Raw genomic sequence first — 16,080 nt, forward strand, 5'->3', positions numbered from 1 at the left:
AAGGCGAGTCTCTTGGACTGGAAAGCAGAGTCGACCACTGGAACGAAAGAACCGAAGAAGAGCTTGAATAGGAGGGCTGCTGCAACTCCTGGACCGTTGGTTTGCCCAGTGAAGCCCTGCTGCAGGTCCGAATTGCCAATTTGATCTCGACAGAGAAGCCCCTTCAAGGACGACTTCCTTTGAGTTGGTGGGACCAATCAACTCATAAGCCACCTGGACACCATTCTCAGAGCTGTTTAGGATTAACCAGGCGGAAGGACACCAGCTTGTATGCTTGACGACAGCTGCTCGAACCGAAGATCATCCATTTTGCCAGCTTGTTTGACCAGTTCCCGTGAAGTGCAGGAGCCCCCCCTCCCCCATCCCCCTGCCGTCGTCCTCCCTCTTTTCCCCACAACTGAGGCTCAGGAACAGCGAGATCTGCAGGAATTGCCAGGAACCAACGTCTTCAGCTGCATCTTTTGTGCCAACCCGATTGAGAGAACTTACCACTTGCAGTGAAAGTTTGTGAAACTTTCCCAACTTGCAGGCCTAATCAGCTTGTGACCCAACATATGATTCTTTTTCGTACAGCCTGCTGAGAACTTTGGCAAAGACTTTACTGTTTCACTACAAGAACTGCTCTTTCCTATCCAAGACACTAGCCCATTGACTTTGGCCTAGGCCTTTTGAACTGAATCAAGTCCTCTAGTGAACTGAAACTATTTGCACTGCCTAAGAAAGTATTTGTGTTCTATTTTATTAACGTGTGCCTTTTTTACTCCCATTTAAAGTAAATGAAATGCCATTTTGCTCCTATTTCAGGGGAGCCCAATTTACACAGAAATGTATTGGCTTGGTATTGAAGCTTATGTGTGTATGACATTAAGTTGCCTCCTTCTAGTGAATGTATTCTAAATGACTGTTATAAATTAATAAGTCTTTTACCAAGAAACCTTGAGTGCAAGTGTCTACTTGAACCACTGATTTTAAGATCTCTGTGTAACATCCTTTTACTGCTCACATTCCCTCTTGAGATAATCCAGGCTGCTCAGCTCGATATCAAAACCTGTGTAGTACAGACTTATATCAAAGGTTGGTTTTGCTTACACCTGTAGTCCTAATAGTATGTGGTGGTCCCAGAGGGTACTGCATGCAATTCTGCCTAACAGCGAAAAACGTAGAATAGCTCACAGAGCAAAACACGAGGACTCCCAACACTTGAACGTGCGGTAAAAATCTGAAGATGGCAGACAGAGGAGGGGCTTAAGGAGATGGCAGTCATTGGCTGAGGGCAGTACGACCCAGAGTAGAGTGATTGGTTTAGAGGCGAAGTACAGTTTTTAAAAAAATATTTTTATTTCAAACCAAGGCAGAGTGGTACAAAAAAAATATGGTTATGCATCTACTCAACATTTCAGTTCTTCCTTCCCTTTACACCCCCTCTGTGGTTGCCTGCCCGGATCAAAGTTTCATAAATCCAGGGCTTCCCCTCTTGCTTCATTTCTCCTACCCCCCCTTCTGGCCCCCCCCGGAGTGTGCCCCCATTGTCTAGGATGCTTCTGGCCTGTTGGGGTTGATAGGTTAAAGCTGGAAATTTCAAGTCATAATCAAACAATGGGCCCCAAATATTCTGTAAAAGGTGGAGGAGCCCTGCCCTGGCTGCTGTTACCTTCTCTGCGATTACTATGTCCCATATTTTATCCACCAAAGGGGCATGAGCGAGCCCTCCTTGGATTTCCATGAGCGGGCGATCGTTATTCTTCCTGCCAGGCGGCATTGAGACAGAAGCTTAGCTTTGGCTTTGGACCTTGGGTAGATCCCGGGAACTGGGGTGCCCAGAAGGACAGGTTTGGGTTCTAGTGGAAGCGTTGTTTGGGTGATCCCTTCAAATGGTGGCTAGGCATTGCTTTCAGAATTGTTGGGCTTTTGGGCAAGTCCACCACATGTGGAAAAAGGACCCCGGATGACTGCATGGTCTCCAGCAAGCCGGGTCGAGTGCCTGGTTCATATGGTGGAGCCTAAGGGGGGGTGGGGGGGACAAGTACCAGCGCAGCAGGATTTTGTAGGCACATTTCCCTGTTAGTAACGCAGGCAGATGAGTGGGTGCAGGTCCATATATCTACCCAAGTCTGATCTTCTATAGGGTGGCCCAGGTCTGCCTCCCACTGTGCCATGCATCAGGTTTTGGAGGCAAGGAAGTCTCCCTGGAAGTGGAGATCTTACTTCGAGCCGGGAGATCCGTGAGGGTCAGCTCCAGGGCCATAGGGGGGCAGGTTGCTGCTTGGCGGGTTTGTGGGTGGGAGCACCAGTGGCGGAGCTGAATGTAGGAGAACCTGTCTCTTTCCTGGAGCCGGAAGGCTTCCTTGCATTGTTCAAAGGTGCGAGGCTCCCCCCCTACAAACAGCTGGCCCAGAGACTCCAGACCCCCTGAAATCCAGTTCTTAAAGTTATGGGGATTTGCCCCGGGTGAGAAGGCCGGGTTATGGAACACCAGGGATGAGGGGCTCAGTCCTTTAGGGATCCCCTTCTGCTTCAGGGCTCTGTCCCAAGAGCCTATAGTGTGTCTAGTGGATAGCAGAAGTTTCTCCCATTTCTGCCGCACTGGGGGTACGATTTGTGGAAGAAAACGTAGGGAGAAAGACGAGCAGGACTGTTCGAGCTCCATCCATCTGGGTCAGTCAGAGGATACCTGCCATGATTGAATGCATGCCAATTGTGCTGCCATCTGGTATCCTTGCAGGTCAGGGACCCCAGACTGCCTAGCCTAGCATTACCTTGCATTGTTTTTTGGGGGATCCTGGGCTTTTTTCCCCCTCCAGAGGAATCGTAGCATTTTCCTCTGCAAGTCGCGGAGGGCTGGCTTCGGGATTGGGACCGGGAAAGATTAACAGGCATATAGAAATCTGGGAAGGAGTTTCATTTTGCAAGCGGTGATGCGGCCCATTAGTGATATTTCCTGGGACTTCCAGTGCTTCAGGTCATCTTCCAGTTCTTTAAAAAGTGGGGGGAAATGTACGAGATACATGTTCCTCAGGTTCCCCTGGACTTGGATACCCAGGCAGGAGATTGTCTTAGTCTTCCACTGAATAGGACACAGCGGGATCAGGGCTTCCCGCTCTGTTGAGGTTAGGCCAATCCCCAGGGCAGCAGACTTATTAAAATTTATGGAGAAGCCAGTGACCCTTCCGTAGCTATCTATCTCGGCTAGGGCATGTATCAGTGAGGTACGGGGCTCAGAGATAGTGAGCAAGACGTTGTCTCCGTGCAGGGCAATTTTATGTTGCGAGGGGCCCACTTTGAGACCCTTGATAAGGTTATGCAGCCCGATTCTTTGGGCGAAGGGTTCCATAATCAGTGCAAATAGGAGTGGGAATAGCGGACATCCTTGCCTAGTCCCACAGGTCAGGGTGATCGGAAAGGGTGCCATTGATTCTCAGGTGGTCTTTGTCTTTCGTGACTTGTTCGCCAGGACCATGACTCGAAATTCCGCCCGAACCCAAAGGCCTTCAGGGTAAGCCTCATAAAGGTCCAGTCCACCTTGTCAAATGCTTTAGTGGCGTTGAGAGCCAGAAGTGCTAGCCCTTGGGAGTCCTGGGTGGCCAGGTCCACCAAGTCCAGTGCTCTACGGATATTATTACCCATGGACCTTTTCCTAATGAACCCGGTCTGGTCAGGGTGGATTATGTCAGGCAGTATGTGTGAAAGGCGCGTCGCAAGGATCTTAGAATAAATGTTGGCATCAATGTTCAGTAGGGCAATTGGTCTGTAGGAGGCCGGGTTCCTCGGGTCCCCCCAAGGTTTGGGTAGAAGGACGGTAATAGATTCTTGCATAGAGGGGGTTACTGCGCCTGTGTTCTTAAAGGAGTTAAAGAGCTTGACTAATGATGTCAGCAGTTGGGGCCTAAAAATCTTGTAGAATCTGGTGGAATATCCGTCAGGGCCAGGGGCTCGGGTTTTAAGGGATTTTATGGCCGCCTCCACTTCCTCGCCTAAGATCTGCGAGGCAAGGATATCTCGGGCTGAGTCACTCTGTCGGGGAAGGGCCGCTTTCTGCAAGTATTTGGTCTGCTCCTTCAGGTCTCGTGATGGTGCGGCCATCACTTGTGCCAGGTGATTCGTTGCCAGCTGTAGTTTTTCCAGTTCAGAGTATTGTATTCTGCCCTGCGGATCCCATAGTCCAATGATTGTATTGCTGCTTTTTATTTTGGCAAGTTTAGCCACCAGTAGTTTGTTCGCTTTATTGTTCTTATCATAAGAAAATTGGCTGGCTTTCGCCAGTATTTGTGCGGTATGCTCGGCGTAGTGGGCTTTGATCTTTTTCCGTCCAGTACGGATAGCTCGTTGTGTCTTTGGGGACCAGCCCTTTTCTTTGAGAGTCTCCTGCTTTCCGGAGATCTTCCTCAAGGGTCTGGCGAGTTTGCCGCTTGCTCCTGTGGTACGCCACTCCTCGCACTATCAACTCTCCTCAGATTAGTGCTTTCATAGCATCCCATGTATTTGCTAGGAAGGTGTCTTCGCTAGGGTTCTCTTTGAGAAATTCTTAATTGACGTTGCTATTGCGTCTTTTAGCAGCATCTCGTTAATTATCGGGTCGTATAGGGTCCATTTGTGTCGAGCAGTGGGGGTTGGCTCATGTACGCGAATCTCCAGGGTTACCGGGGCGTGGTCGGATAAGATCCTCGATTCAATGGACACCTCATTGGCATAGGCGAGTACTTGCGGGGATGTCAGAAGGAGATTGATTCTCGAGAAAGTTGTATGGATATAGGAATAAAAGGAAAAGTCTTTCTCTGAGGGATCAAGCACCCGCCATGAGTCCACCACCTCTAGGGTTCTAAATAGGCGTAGCAGTCCAAGAGCCAGCATGAAGTCCCCGGGGGAGGGTGGGTGCGATTTGTCCTTTATGGGATCTGGGACTCCATTGAAGTCACCCCCCCATTACCGTTTGGCCCTCTATAAAGGGAGACAAAGTGGCACCTAGAGCCTTATAGAAGGCAACTTGACCCCTGTTTGGGGCGTACACCGAGATGAAATTGCTGGCCCAGCAGTAGGCATTTCACCGCCACAAATCGCCCCTCTGGGCAGAGTTTTGGTTCCAGAATTTGGGAGTTTAGCCCCTTCCTAAAGAGAACCACTGTCCCCACTTTCTTGATGACGCCTGAGGCAAAGAGTTGCCTTGGGAATTGTCGTGAGCGTAGGCACCCACAACCACCAGTAATAGGTGGGTTTCCTGCAGCAGAACCACCGCAGCATCTTCATCCTCAAGCTTTTGTAAGATAGATCTACGCTTGTGGGGGGTGGGCGGAGGGGGGCAGGGGAGTTCAGTTCTCCGACGTTAAAGGAGACAAATCTTAAGGTGTGATGATCTGGGCGGGTAGCGCAGCCGCTGCTGGATTCGAGGGGGGGCGGGGCGGTTGGTGGCGGGGGGGTTAGACGAGTATGAATCAATCATCATTTTGGAGAGGCTGTAGTTACTCACTGCTCTGGGGATTTTTGCCCAGGTCTCCAACAGGAGGGCTGGGTTTTAACCACAAGAGGTAGCTTCGGTCTCCAACGGGCGACCAAAACTCTAACTGTACGGGGAGCCGACATTTTGGGGTTGGCTGTCTCCCTGGCCAACTGGGCCAAAAGTTCCCCCCTCGCCAACATGGCTAGGGTGACTGTGTTCCCTTCCAAGGACTTCATGGTGGAGTGTACCCTGGAAGTGGGCATGGGCTATGGGCAGCCTCTCATATTTCATGTGTGGCTTCACTAAGTTTCAAATGCCATGGTGTAAGTTTACTGGGAGTGTCTCAGCGGATCATCGCCCCCTCCTGTTCTTATGTACTTTAGACCAGGAGGCCCTTCTTGGCTTCGGCAGCGCGGGTACAGATTCTCCCTCCACGCCTTCAGGCATCTGATTGAGAGTTTTCAGGTGAGCCAGGATGTAGGATTGTTTCTGCATCCTCTAGGTGGTTAATTCTCCGTAGCGCGCCTTTATAAGAAAATTGCAGTGCCGTTGGGAAGAGCCATTGGTAGCGGTTCTGGTAGTCCTGCAGGAGAGGATTAATGGTCGAAGGGTTCTTCTCCTCTGCAGGGTGAGAAGGGAGATAACCTGGTACATTTGGAGAGGGGAGCCCTGGAACGTGAGTCTGCAGATGGTGGGGAGGAGGGTTGATGAGTGGGCAGGGGAGCCTCTCTCTTGTTGGGCCCCCTGACAGCTCCAGCTACAGCAATGGGCCCTTCAAGCCGTGGAATACGGCTGGCGTGGTCGGGGGCCCTCCTGCTGGTGGTGGTTCTGATTTGTGGCATTGTGGCTGCAGCCGTGTAATCACTTGGGGATGTCACCCCCCCTTATGTTAATGCTGGGGGTCGGGGACCTCCCTGGCCCCGACTTCGCGCCCTCAGCTATGGGCGTTCAAGAGGGGGGCAGCTCCTCCGCCACGGCCCCAGTGTCAGGCCCCACTCCAGGACGCGGGCCGCAGCAGCGTATTTCCCACTCGCCCTCCGCCCCGCAGCACCCACTCGCCGTGACTGCGGAGGGGCGGCGGCACCAATCCCCACAGGCATTCTTCCCACTGGGCAGGCCATGGATGGCGGTATAGTCGGGCCCCCCGGAAGGGGGGGGGGGGAGATTTAGGGGGCACCAGGAAGGTGAGTCGTTGCCACTGAAGCCCTCAAGGAGAGGGGGGAAGCCGCAGGAGAGCAGACCGTGTCCCAGGGCCGCCTCCCAGCTCCGCCCGCCATTTTGGAGAGGTGCGGCGCTGCTCTCATCGCGCTCAAATTAAAGAATTCCGGGTCTGCCAGGAGCTGGAAATTCGTCCGGAGGTGCACGGGACCTTCCTACATCGGACAAGGCGTAGTGCTGCAGTAGTGGACCGCCAACATGTTATCAAAAGCTACGCTGCACTGGGTCCCCCACGGAGGCCATCAGAAGAGAATATTGCTTCGCCGGCGCTCTTGGCCACGCCCCCTCACCCCCCCGAAATACCGTTTTTAAGTGAAAGTGTTATTTCTTTTACTGAGGATTCTTGGCCTGACAGGGAATATTCATGAGCATTTGATTCCAGAGGGATGTCCACTGCAACGGTTTAAAAATACATTGAGATTGGTGAAAGCTGGAAAAGTCATAATGAACCCGGTGGAGGGGGGCTGACAGCAAAGAGGGGTCTGCACCCGGAAGAGGGGGACCCAGGGTTGAAGCCATCACCCGAGAAATACGCAGAACAGAACTTTTTGTTTGTTAGTTGTTTTTGTAAACCTATCAGGCCCTCAGAACCAGGAGAGACAACCACCAAAGGCCCTGATACTGATAGGAACTGTTTTGGGGAACCATACTCGCAATAGGAAAGATCCAGGTGCAGAAAAAGCCATCACCTAACAAAACGAGGAACAATCGTCAGCACCCAGAAGAGGTGGACCCGAGGGTGAACCATTAACACACCAATCGAGAGCCATAGGGAACCCGGTGGAGATTCGAGAAGGGTCTGCGCCCAAAAGAGGGGGTCCAGGAGTGAAACTATCACCCAACGTTCATTTTGGAACTTTTATTTTCATGCGTCAGGCCCTCGAAGGCAAGAGACTTTGAAGAGAAACGAGACTTGGCCATCGACCGCCCTGATAGCTACAAGTGAAACTGTCGTCTCGTTTGGGGGAAGCTCGAGAGTGCACTGTGCTCCAAGATCACACTTTACCCTTTGCTCAAAACGTGGGGAAGGGAGACCCAAGCAACCACATCCTGACATATTATTTGTGAACACTTCTTTCTTTTCTTGAAAACTATCCCACACCCTTTTTGTATTAGCTGTAAGGTTTGGCAATAGTTTTGTTAGTATAGGCCCTTTTTATTTGACAATGCCACTAAGAGTGCCTTTTTTTCATTTGACGGTCGAAGTTGGCTCCCATCTTGGATTTAGGTTTCGACATTTCTCCAACCAGCATACAGTTTAATAAACATCCTTGAACTGTGATCACTTGTGTGTCTTTACTGCTGCCACCATGAGTTCCTTACAACGGTGATACATTTATTCTGCAAACACATATAGTAAAGTTACTTAAAGGAAGGAAAATGGTTAGTTGGTGTAAAATTAGCTTGGTTCAAGGTTCTAGAGAGGGTTTCTTCATACAGCACGTCTTAAGTCCAAAAACGCAACCCTAGCTGAAGGCAGTTCGGAGAGGGCTCAAACTCTTGACACACAGCACAATACAAAGAGTTCCTGAGGATTTCTTCCAGTCTCTATTGTGTTAGAAGCAGCAAGTTAACTAACAAGGGAGACCTGTAAAAGGACTCAATGGAGGTACACAAGCAGTGGCTTGAGTTGGAGGTAAGAGGGGGTGACCCTGGACACCTCTAGGTGCCCCCCAACGTTCTGGAGCGACATGGAATCAGGTAAGCACTAACTTTTTCCACACAGAAGCTTAGAAGAAAATGTTCGTGCTGGATGCTCTGCGATGTTGTAGCTCTGGACCCCACCTCTGGATTCTTTGATCTGATGACTGAAGGCAGGACAACGGAAGGGATCTCTCAGCAGCAGTTTCGAGGGAGAATCTGGGGTAAGACTTTCAGCAATGTCATGGTTCACTCTGCGGTTTTGGAACTTTACTGCAGCACCAACAAAGGACACGAATCGTCCGGTCAATCTTCTTCACTTTCTGCTGTTGCATACTCTGTTGAGGGGGTCTGGGCGATTTGGAACGGATCTCTGATCAGCAAAGATTTGGACGGATACGGCCTTTCCACAAAGAAGCACTCGAAAAGGGCAACAGGTCTCCCAGTATTGTGGTTCCGCAGCTCTGGAAGCTGCTAGGACTTCGGGAGATGGCTCAATTCAAAGTTAGTTTTGGGAGTGGTTGTTTCCACCAGGCAAAAAGGAGTTGTCCTCTTCTGTCGCACAGAAAACGGGGTCAGGACAGCAGTGGTCGCTTCACAGTGTTGCAAAGGGTCTGCAGGCGTCTCTGGTCGTCTTCTTTTTCAGTTACTTCAGCTTCCAGTGGTCCACTTGTTTTTCACTCCAGAAGCCTCACCTTTTATACAGTTTCAGCACACACTCCTCTGTAGTCTCGCTCAGCATTTTACAGAAAGGGGCGTTTAGCTATCCAATCAGGACAGACAGACCAGACCCCCTGTGGGAGCTCGTCCTATTCAGGCACTCTGGCAGGCAAAGGACAGGGGGTGGAAAACTCCTCCCCCACTTCCGCCTGCTTGGACAATCTGGAGGCTATGCGAGGATACCCAAGGGTTCCCGCCAAAGGGAAAAAAAACACACACACACACACACACACACACACACACACACACACACACACACACACACACACACACACACACACAGAATGGTAGAAGAAGGGATAAGAAAGGACAACCACGATAATAATGGTGAAAAAAGAAAGAAGGCCCCAAGTTGGTACTTGCGTACCCCTATTGTGCACTACTGAGGCGATGTACACCGCTTTCGGTATAGAACACGTCCACTGCCAACAGCCATAACTAGGAGATTGTCTATGTGACTAAAAAGTCACAGGAGTAGAGAGAAGAGGAATAATAGGTATCCCTTTGGCAGTCCACTGAAGGTGGTGTGTGCCAATCTCTCAGTCTATAGAGTTTTGGGGGATACAAAGTATCTCTCTATCCTTAAGAACTGTAGTTACTTGGGGATATAGAAAAATAATCTTAAATGAGGACCATAAGGATCCCCAACAACACTGCCCATAAGGAGCTGTGTGCGGCAGTGGTAAAACCCAGTTGCCTTTAAGAGCTATGGAGCAGACAGACTCCATAGTACATGTAGAATACAAAGAATAGAGTTCCAAAAGACAGAACCCACAAGAATTCATGAGTGGAAAAAGGCTCCACTCATTCAGGATTGAATGAAAAAGGTCCAGAAATCCAGCAAAAAGTGCTTGGGGTATCACTAGAAGAGGTGCTGAAACATAAAAATGACAAATCTCCCCAACAATGCCTTGCACCCAAGTATGAGTTTAAAGCTTTTCTCAGATACAGTTTGTGTATACCTTACTGCTATAAATGGTTGAAAATGTAGTATGAAAGCATACAATCGCAAATAAAATTTCATCAGACAAGCCTTGCACATTACTTCAAAACCATAAGGAATCTCATTTCATGAATTAGACGTTTCGGAGCAAATATTGATGCCTCTTACCTCAATTCCAACAGCTTGTCTTTGTCCAGGGAGTCGAACAGTCTGCAAAATCTATGAAGAGACATGTAATTACATACATAAAGAAGCATTTATTGTGTTAAGATCAAGTACACATTCTTAAAATGATGTTAGGGTACATTAACAATAATAATCAGTCAGGTATCCGAACGAATGCAAGCATCATAAAAAGGTTGTCAGTTTGAACTCATGATCTGCCAAACAGTATAGGGAAAGGATATTGAAAGCATGATTACAATTGACAAAGTGTAAACCTCAAGGGGGATGTTCATGGAAAACGGAACTGTGAAGGTACCCTAAACCAACTCCATGTGAAAGTCGGCACTACACACATTATGTAAGAATTTCCAAACAGAGAGCCTACTATGGCTTGTAAGCTTGGTTGTTTAGAAAAGCATGTTTCTGTAGCAGCTATCTGGACCAATTAGAAGTTTAAATATAGGGGCGTGAGTTACTACAGGAAGCAAACAAGCAAGCTTAATTACAAAGCTGCCCCAGGATATTAGAACCTAGTGAAAAAAAACTTTAAAAGCGGACAAACCAAGAGAATTCACATATCACTGCTTCGGTTAGATACCTTAAATAAGGTTGAACAGGAAACATATGTATGGGATTCAGTCACTCTTAGTACACAAACCTACCTCCTTTATTTAATTAAATGGGACAAAAGAATAAGTGGAAGTACTGCTGAGCAGTTAAGGCATAATCTTTTGAAGGATGATGGTTAAAAGATACATTAAATACTTTTAACATGGGAAGATCCACACAATACATTTGGCAAAATATATCTCTAGATCTAAAAGTCAAAATCTGTTTGTTTGTGGCGGGATATGTGGCAAAGCATTGTTGCTTATACAATTCCACACAGTTTCACAAATCTGCACCACATTTTACATAGTTACCCGTTAGGACCCTTCGGACCCTTCAGACATTAGTGGCTACATCACATTTGAACACCCCATCCCTTTTCCCGTATTTCAGCAACTTCACACATGAGATGGTTGCCTGAAATCGACAAAACATCAATGTGGTCGTAGAAGGACCGGTCCCGACACAAGGAACAAAACTCGAGGTCCAGGCCCTAGGGTACACAGTTTCCAAAATATTTGCACCACAATGCATTGAAACGAACTGCACCAGGCCAGGGTGAGCTGACTGGTGGAGAGAGAGCAGAGAATGTCCCAGTATGCAGTAGCACGCCAACTCTCGCCTCCCCCTCCCACCCCCCCCGTCCTCCATCCCCCGCCACCCCCCCAACTTCTGCTCCGGAGTATGTCAGAAAGCCACACGCGCCCATTCAGAGTGCAGTTTAATTCAAGGTGCAAAGCACATCAAGCGATAAGCGAATCAGAACAGCTACCAACAGGATCATCGTGATGTCGGTCTATAAAACCGGTTCGGCAATCAGGTACTTCTGCTAGTAGCATAGAAAAAGTTGTGCAAAGAAGAAAACTACAATAACAAAAGCAAACAACTTTTTACAAACAGGAGATCACAGAAAGGGTGATCCAACAGAGTCACCAAGTTTTCTAATGTCTAAGTCCAACATGAATATTGAAGAGATTCACAGCCCTTTCAGTTTATCAACCTTAGAATAGCTCTTATCTGACTGCATGCTCAGTTTCCAATATTATTCAATGGCCCAATGATTTCTTGTGGGCAAAAAAGCAGGTATGCACGTCTTAGGATGTGAAAGGAAACTAGCAGTGAAACCTTCCAAACTTTCTCTGGTGAGGGCTCAGAAAGACCACCTTGCTGTGTTAAGCACGTTTTCCCTTACTGTTGAGATGCAATTCTAGAATCTGGCCTGGTGGCCACCCTATTTATAGTGAACAGAGGAACTCTGGGTTCAGCAAAAAATGAAAGCAGCAATGGTGAGCAGTCAAGGCTATTCTCAGGAGAGAATGAGTGGGGCCAGGGATCCACAATGAGTCCACTCAGTGAAGCACACAATTTAATTTTGACAGTAATGTATACAAATATTGTATTTATTGTAAGCCTCTAACACACCAAAAAATTAAACAAGCATGTGATAATATCGCACAACACTCACTATTAAAAATATATACAGTCACCATAGGTACTAAAAATGCATTCATTGACTTAAATCAACAAAGGTGGTAAGTAAAGTGATGTACAAAACATGGAACCAAGTCACAAGTGAATATTCCTTAGCTTCAGTAGTCCAATCCCTAAAACGAGTGGGGCCTTGTGCCCAAAAGTTACAAGCTTCTCCCAAGAAGGTTTTATTTTATTTTTATTTATAGTGTCGTAGTCATACATAAAATAGAGCAAAAAGCAAATTAATGACTTAACACTTATGCCATAAAATACACAACATTCTCAACCAATTACAAGAATGGGAGGGATCAAAGGAACCCCCCCGCACACTTAAAAAAAAAAAGAAAAAACTTAATTCATAAACAGATACAAAGATCAAATCATGAGAAGAACAAGTTACTCTCTTACCTGGTAACGTTCTTTCGATGGGATGGTCCGACGACGTATTCCATATCTATGACAGTAATCAGCACAGCTTTGGTGATTACTGTCAGATATGGAATACGTCGGAGGACCCAATCCCCGCGAAATAACACATTTCAGGATTAATCAAAACTAAATCGCTACACTGCTGTCCAATTGATGCCATGACCCCCTCAGTTTAAGTGCTCTTACAACAGCAACCACTTCAAAGGTTAAGAGAGTCTCATTGCCTGACCAGAACCTGTCCCAGAAAATGTCACAATTCAGCCACCTAACATCATGAACACATTTCTGGAATCTTACACTCTTAACGCCCAGGTTCCTGAGCATTTTGATAATAAATGATGAAGCGACTGAACTATATTTTCGTTGCATCTGTCACAACTGGCAGTAGGGAACTGCTCTGTTTCTTATTGAGAGAATTTCCAAAGTAGGGAGTAGATTTAGTCTGAATCTTTGCAAGTCTGTTCTGATCACTGGATCAGGTGACCTTCTTAGATATTGGGGCATAAAAGACCTCGGTTTATCTAATCGTGAATGTGAAGCAGAAATCTTTGCAAGCCTCATGTCGATTGTCCGAATCCAATCCATATGGTACAAACAAACTTTGACTTTCATTGGGCTATGAATCAGGAGTTCCATTGAACATTCGGAATTACACAGGAATTCCTGAGACTTTAGGGTCAGCTTCTTAAGAAACACATTTTCTCCTTTTCGCAATAAAAGTGCTACATCTTCGTATAGTGACCCCTTTGGTGGATCTAAAATTTGTCTCAACATATATATCAATTACCATTCCATCATAGCCCTGAGAGAAGTCAGACCAAGCTGAAACCTAATACACTCTATTGGAACACAGTTTGGCAAATTCAATGTTCTTTTCCAGAGTTTGGCCTCTATTCTGTCCCACTTTATATCAGTGGATAGGGGATTAGAATTAAGGCCAAACAAAATAAATCGGGACAACTTTACCTATATAAAATCTCACTAGGGGTTGAACGGAAAATTTCAATATTTAAGGTGAATTATTTTCATCTGTGATCCCATTCTAAGAACCTTAAGGTCAATGGTTGCTAGAAGGCAGCCCATAGATGTGAAAGCTCCAATAACGGCCCCCAGGTATGTCATTTCTGATACAATGTCAATAGGGCGTTATACCAAGTCCCAAAGGTAAGATTTAAGTACCCTTCTTGGGTGCTTAAAAAACAGAACCCTAGATTTATTTGGGTTGATTTTTAGATCGTTACATTTTGCATATTCTGCCAGAGCTGAGAGTAGACGTTGCAGCCCAACTTGCGAGTGGTCAAAGACCACTACATCATCGGCATATGCCAACCAATTTAATCGAGTATCTCCGATTTTTGGGGTAATTAGACCTTTATCCAGCAATCATAGACCTAGGTCGGACATAAAGAGGATAAATAAAAGGGGGGCAATCAGGCAACCCTGATGGACTCTTTGCTTAATTTTAATTGGGCAGGACAAAGTTCCTGATCTAGATAACCTAACTCACACTGACAAGTCATGATGGAGTTCGATCAGGATAGAGGGGTTTGGCGGGACCTCCCAGGCATTCAACTTTTTTCAAAGGAAGTTTGTATTAATAGTGTGGCACGCCTGTGAAAGGTCAATCCAGGCTCCATAGAGGGGGGAACCTCCCTTAATGAGGGATTGTGCACTTAAGCAGCTTACGACCAACCCATTAAGGGATGTTGAGAGCCCCCTTCTAAACCCAGTTTGATTTTTGGGTATAATACCTTTCAATTTGGCCCAGCTTTCCATCTCGACCAATATAATACCAACAAAGATTTTACTATCCGCATCTAATAACGATATGGGGCGACAGTTGGAGGCTGCTAGACGGTCCCCATTTTTATAGATGGGAATCACTACAGACGACATTGAGGAGTCTGGAATTTCCTTGGAGAATAAGATGTTGTCAAAAAGACATTTTAACACCTTTGCCCAAAGGGCCGGATTCAATTTTAACAGAGTTAATCAGCTCTTGAGGCTGATTTTTTTAAAATAAGATTTTCTATCATTTCACAAGAAAAAGATAACGACCACCGACATTTCACCTCAGTTATCAGTACTAGAATATCTGACAATCCATAAACCTCAGAGAAATCCTAGTCCATACCTGTCCTTGTAGTAAGGATTCCTGGTAATCAACCGATTGATTATTGAGAGAGCCCACAAGGAACCAGAAACTGCTGGAATTTCTTAGAGATAGAGTGTTCATCAACTTTTCGCCATCTTGTTGTATGATAAGTGCCTATGTGACTGCATCCAATTCCTATATTTATTATTCAGGGACCTGATCTGTTCTTCTAGGTGCCTCTTGTCAAAGCCCCCCCCCTTTTTTGCAAAGCCCTCTATTGTCGTTTGAGCCTCTTTTGTTCATGAATACAGGGATCATATGAATGTTTATGTGTAACCAGTATTTTATTTGTTAAGTCGAGTTGCGGGCTCAGATCCCATAAAAAGGTCAGGATTCTAGCCGGTTCACAGCAATGTGTAAGCTGACAACTATCCAACTTTATCCAAGTTATCAGTCAAAGTCGAGCCCCCTCTCTCAAATTTCCTCAAACGATTACCAGCGGAATTTACAATAAGATCACAAAAATTGTCAGAAGATGCATATACAGTTGAGAGAGAAAGAGAGTATCTATCTATTAACATATTGTGATCATCTCTATTTCCCTCCACAAATGCCAAATTAAGACATCTGTCGAAAATGTTCCTAGTTAAAAAGAAGTAGTCTAACGTAGAGAAAGAAGCTCCCCTGTGCCAGTTCGGGGCGCTCGGGAGATCCCCCACCACATTATCATTAAGCATCCAGAGACCCCATTCCCTCATGAAATTTCGCCAGATTTTACCATTCTTTGTACTAAATTTGGTTTTGCCCGAGATCTCATCTTTGGTGGATATACACTGGGAATTCAAATCAACCGCTATAATAATTTAATCGGAGGGAAAAAACAGATGAAAACTCAACCAGACAGTCCGATAGATCATGTACGAAAACAAGTAGACCATTTTTCCCGAAGGAGAAATAGATCTGAGATATGATGGGACAAAAGTCTACTGGGATATGAGACAAAGGACGAATGGCCTCTCGGGTTCCAAGAGCGTAGATTTAGCTGTTTGCCTACTAGAAATTCGGTTGGTTCATGCCCAATTTAAGTGAGATAATCTCTCGGACCAAGGTCCACATATTTGTTGAGGGGAGGGCAATTCCACCTGAACCAAATTGAGCGGTAACAAGTATCCGGTTAAACATTGTCAATAACATTTTCAAAATGCCATTTTGTCGAAAACAAAAAGGAGAAAGAAAATGTCTCAAATGTTTTTATTAATTTTATATGGTTTATTTTTGTTTCATTAGTAAAAAAAGTTAAAAAAAAGGGTCAATAAAAAGAATTGGGGGCCGAGGGCCAGCAAATTTGTGTCGACA

General features: G+C 46.4%; 1 protein-coding gene across 1 annotated transcript in view; it reads right to left on the bottom strand.

Moving 5' to 3' along the window:
* Positions 1 to 16,080, bottom strand: part of NUP205 (nucleoporin 205) — a 1,887,652-nt gene that overhangs the window by 1,469,622 nt on the left and 401,950 nt on the right. Inside the window, exon 14 of the mRNA XM_069628771.1 lies at positions 10,122 to 10,172. Within this exon, the coding sequence (XP_069484872.1) occupies positions 10,122 to 10,172 (51 nt within the window). The remainder of the gene's footprint in view (positions 1 to 10,121; positions 10,173 to 16,080) is intronic.

The sequence above is a fragment of the Ambystoma mexicanum genome, chromosome 12 (genome assembly GCF_040938575.1).
Source record: "Ambystoma mexicanum isolate Mex_15411 chromosome 12, UKY_AmexF1_1, whole genome shotgun sequence".
In the NCBI taxonomy this organism is placed as follows: domain Eukaryota; kingdom Metazoa; phylum Chordata; class Amphibia; order Caudata; family Ambystomatidae; genus Ambystoma; species Ambystoma mexicanum.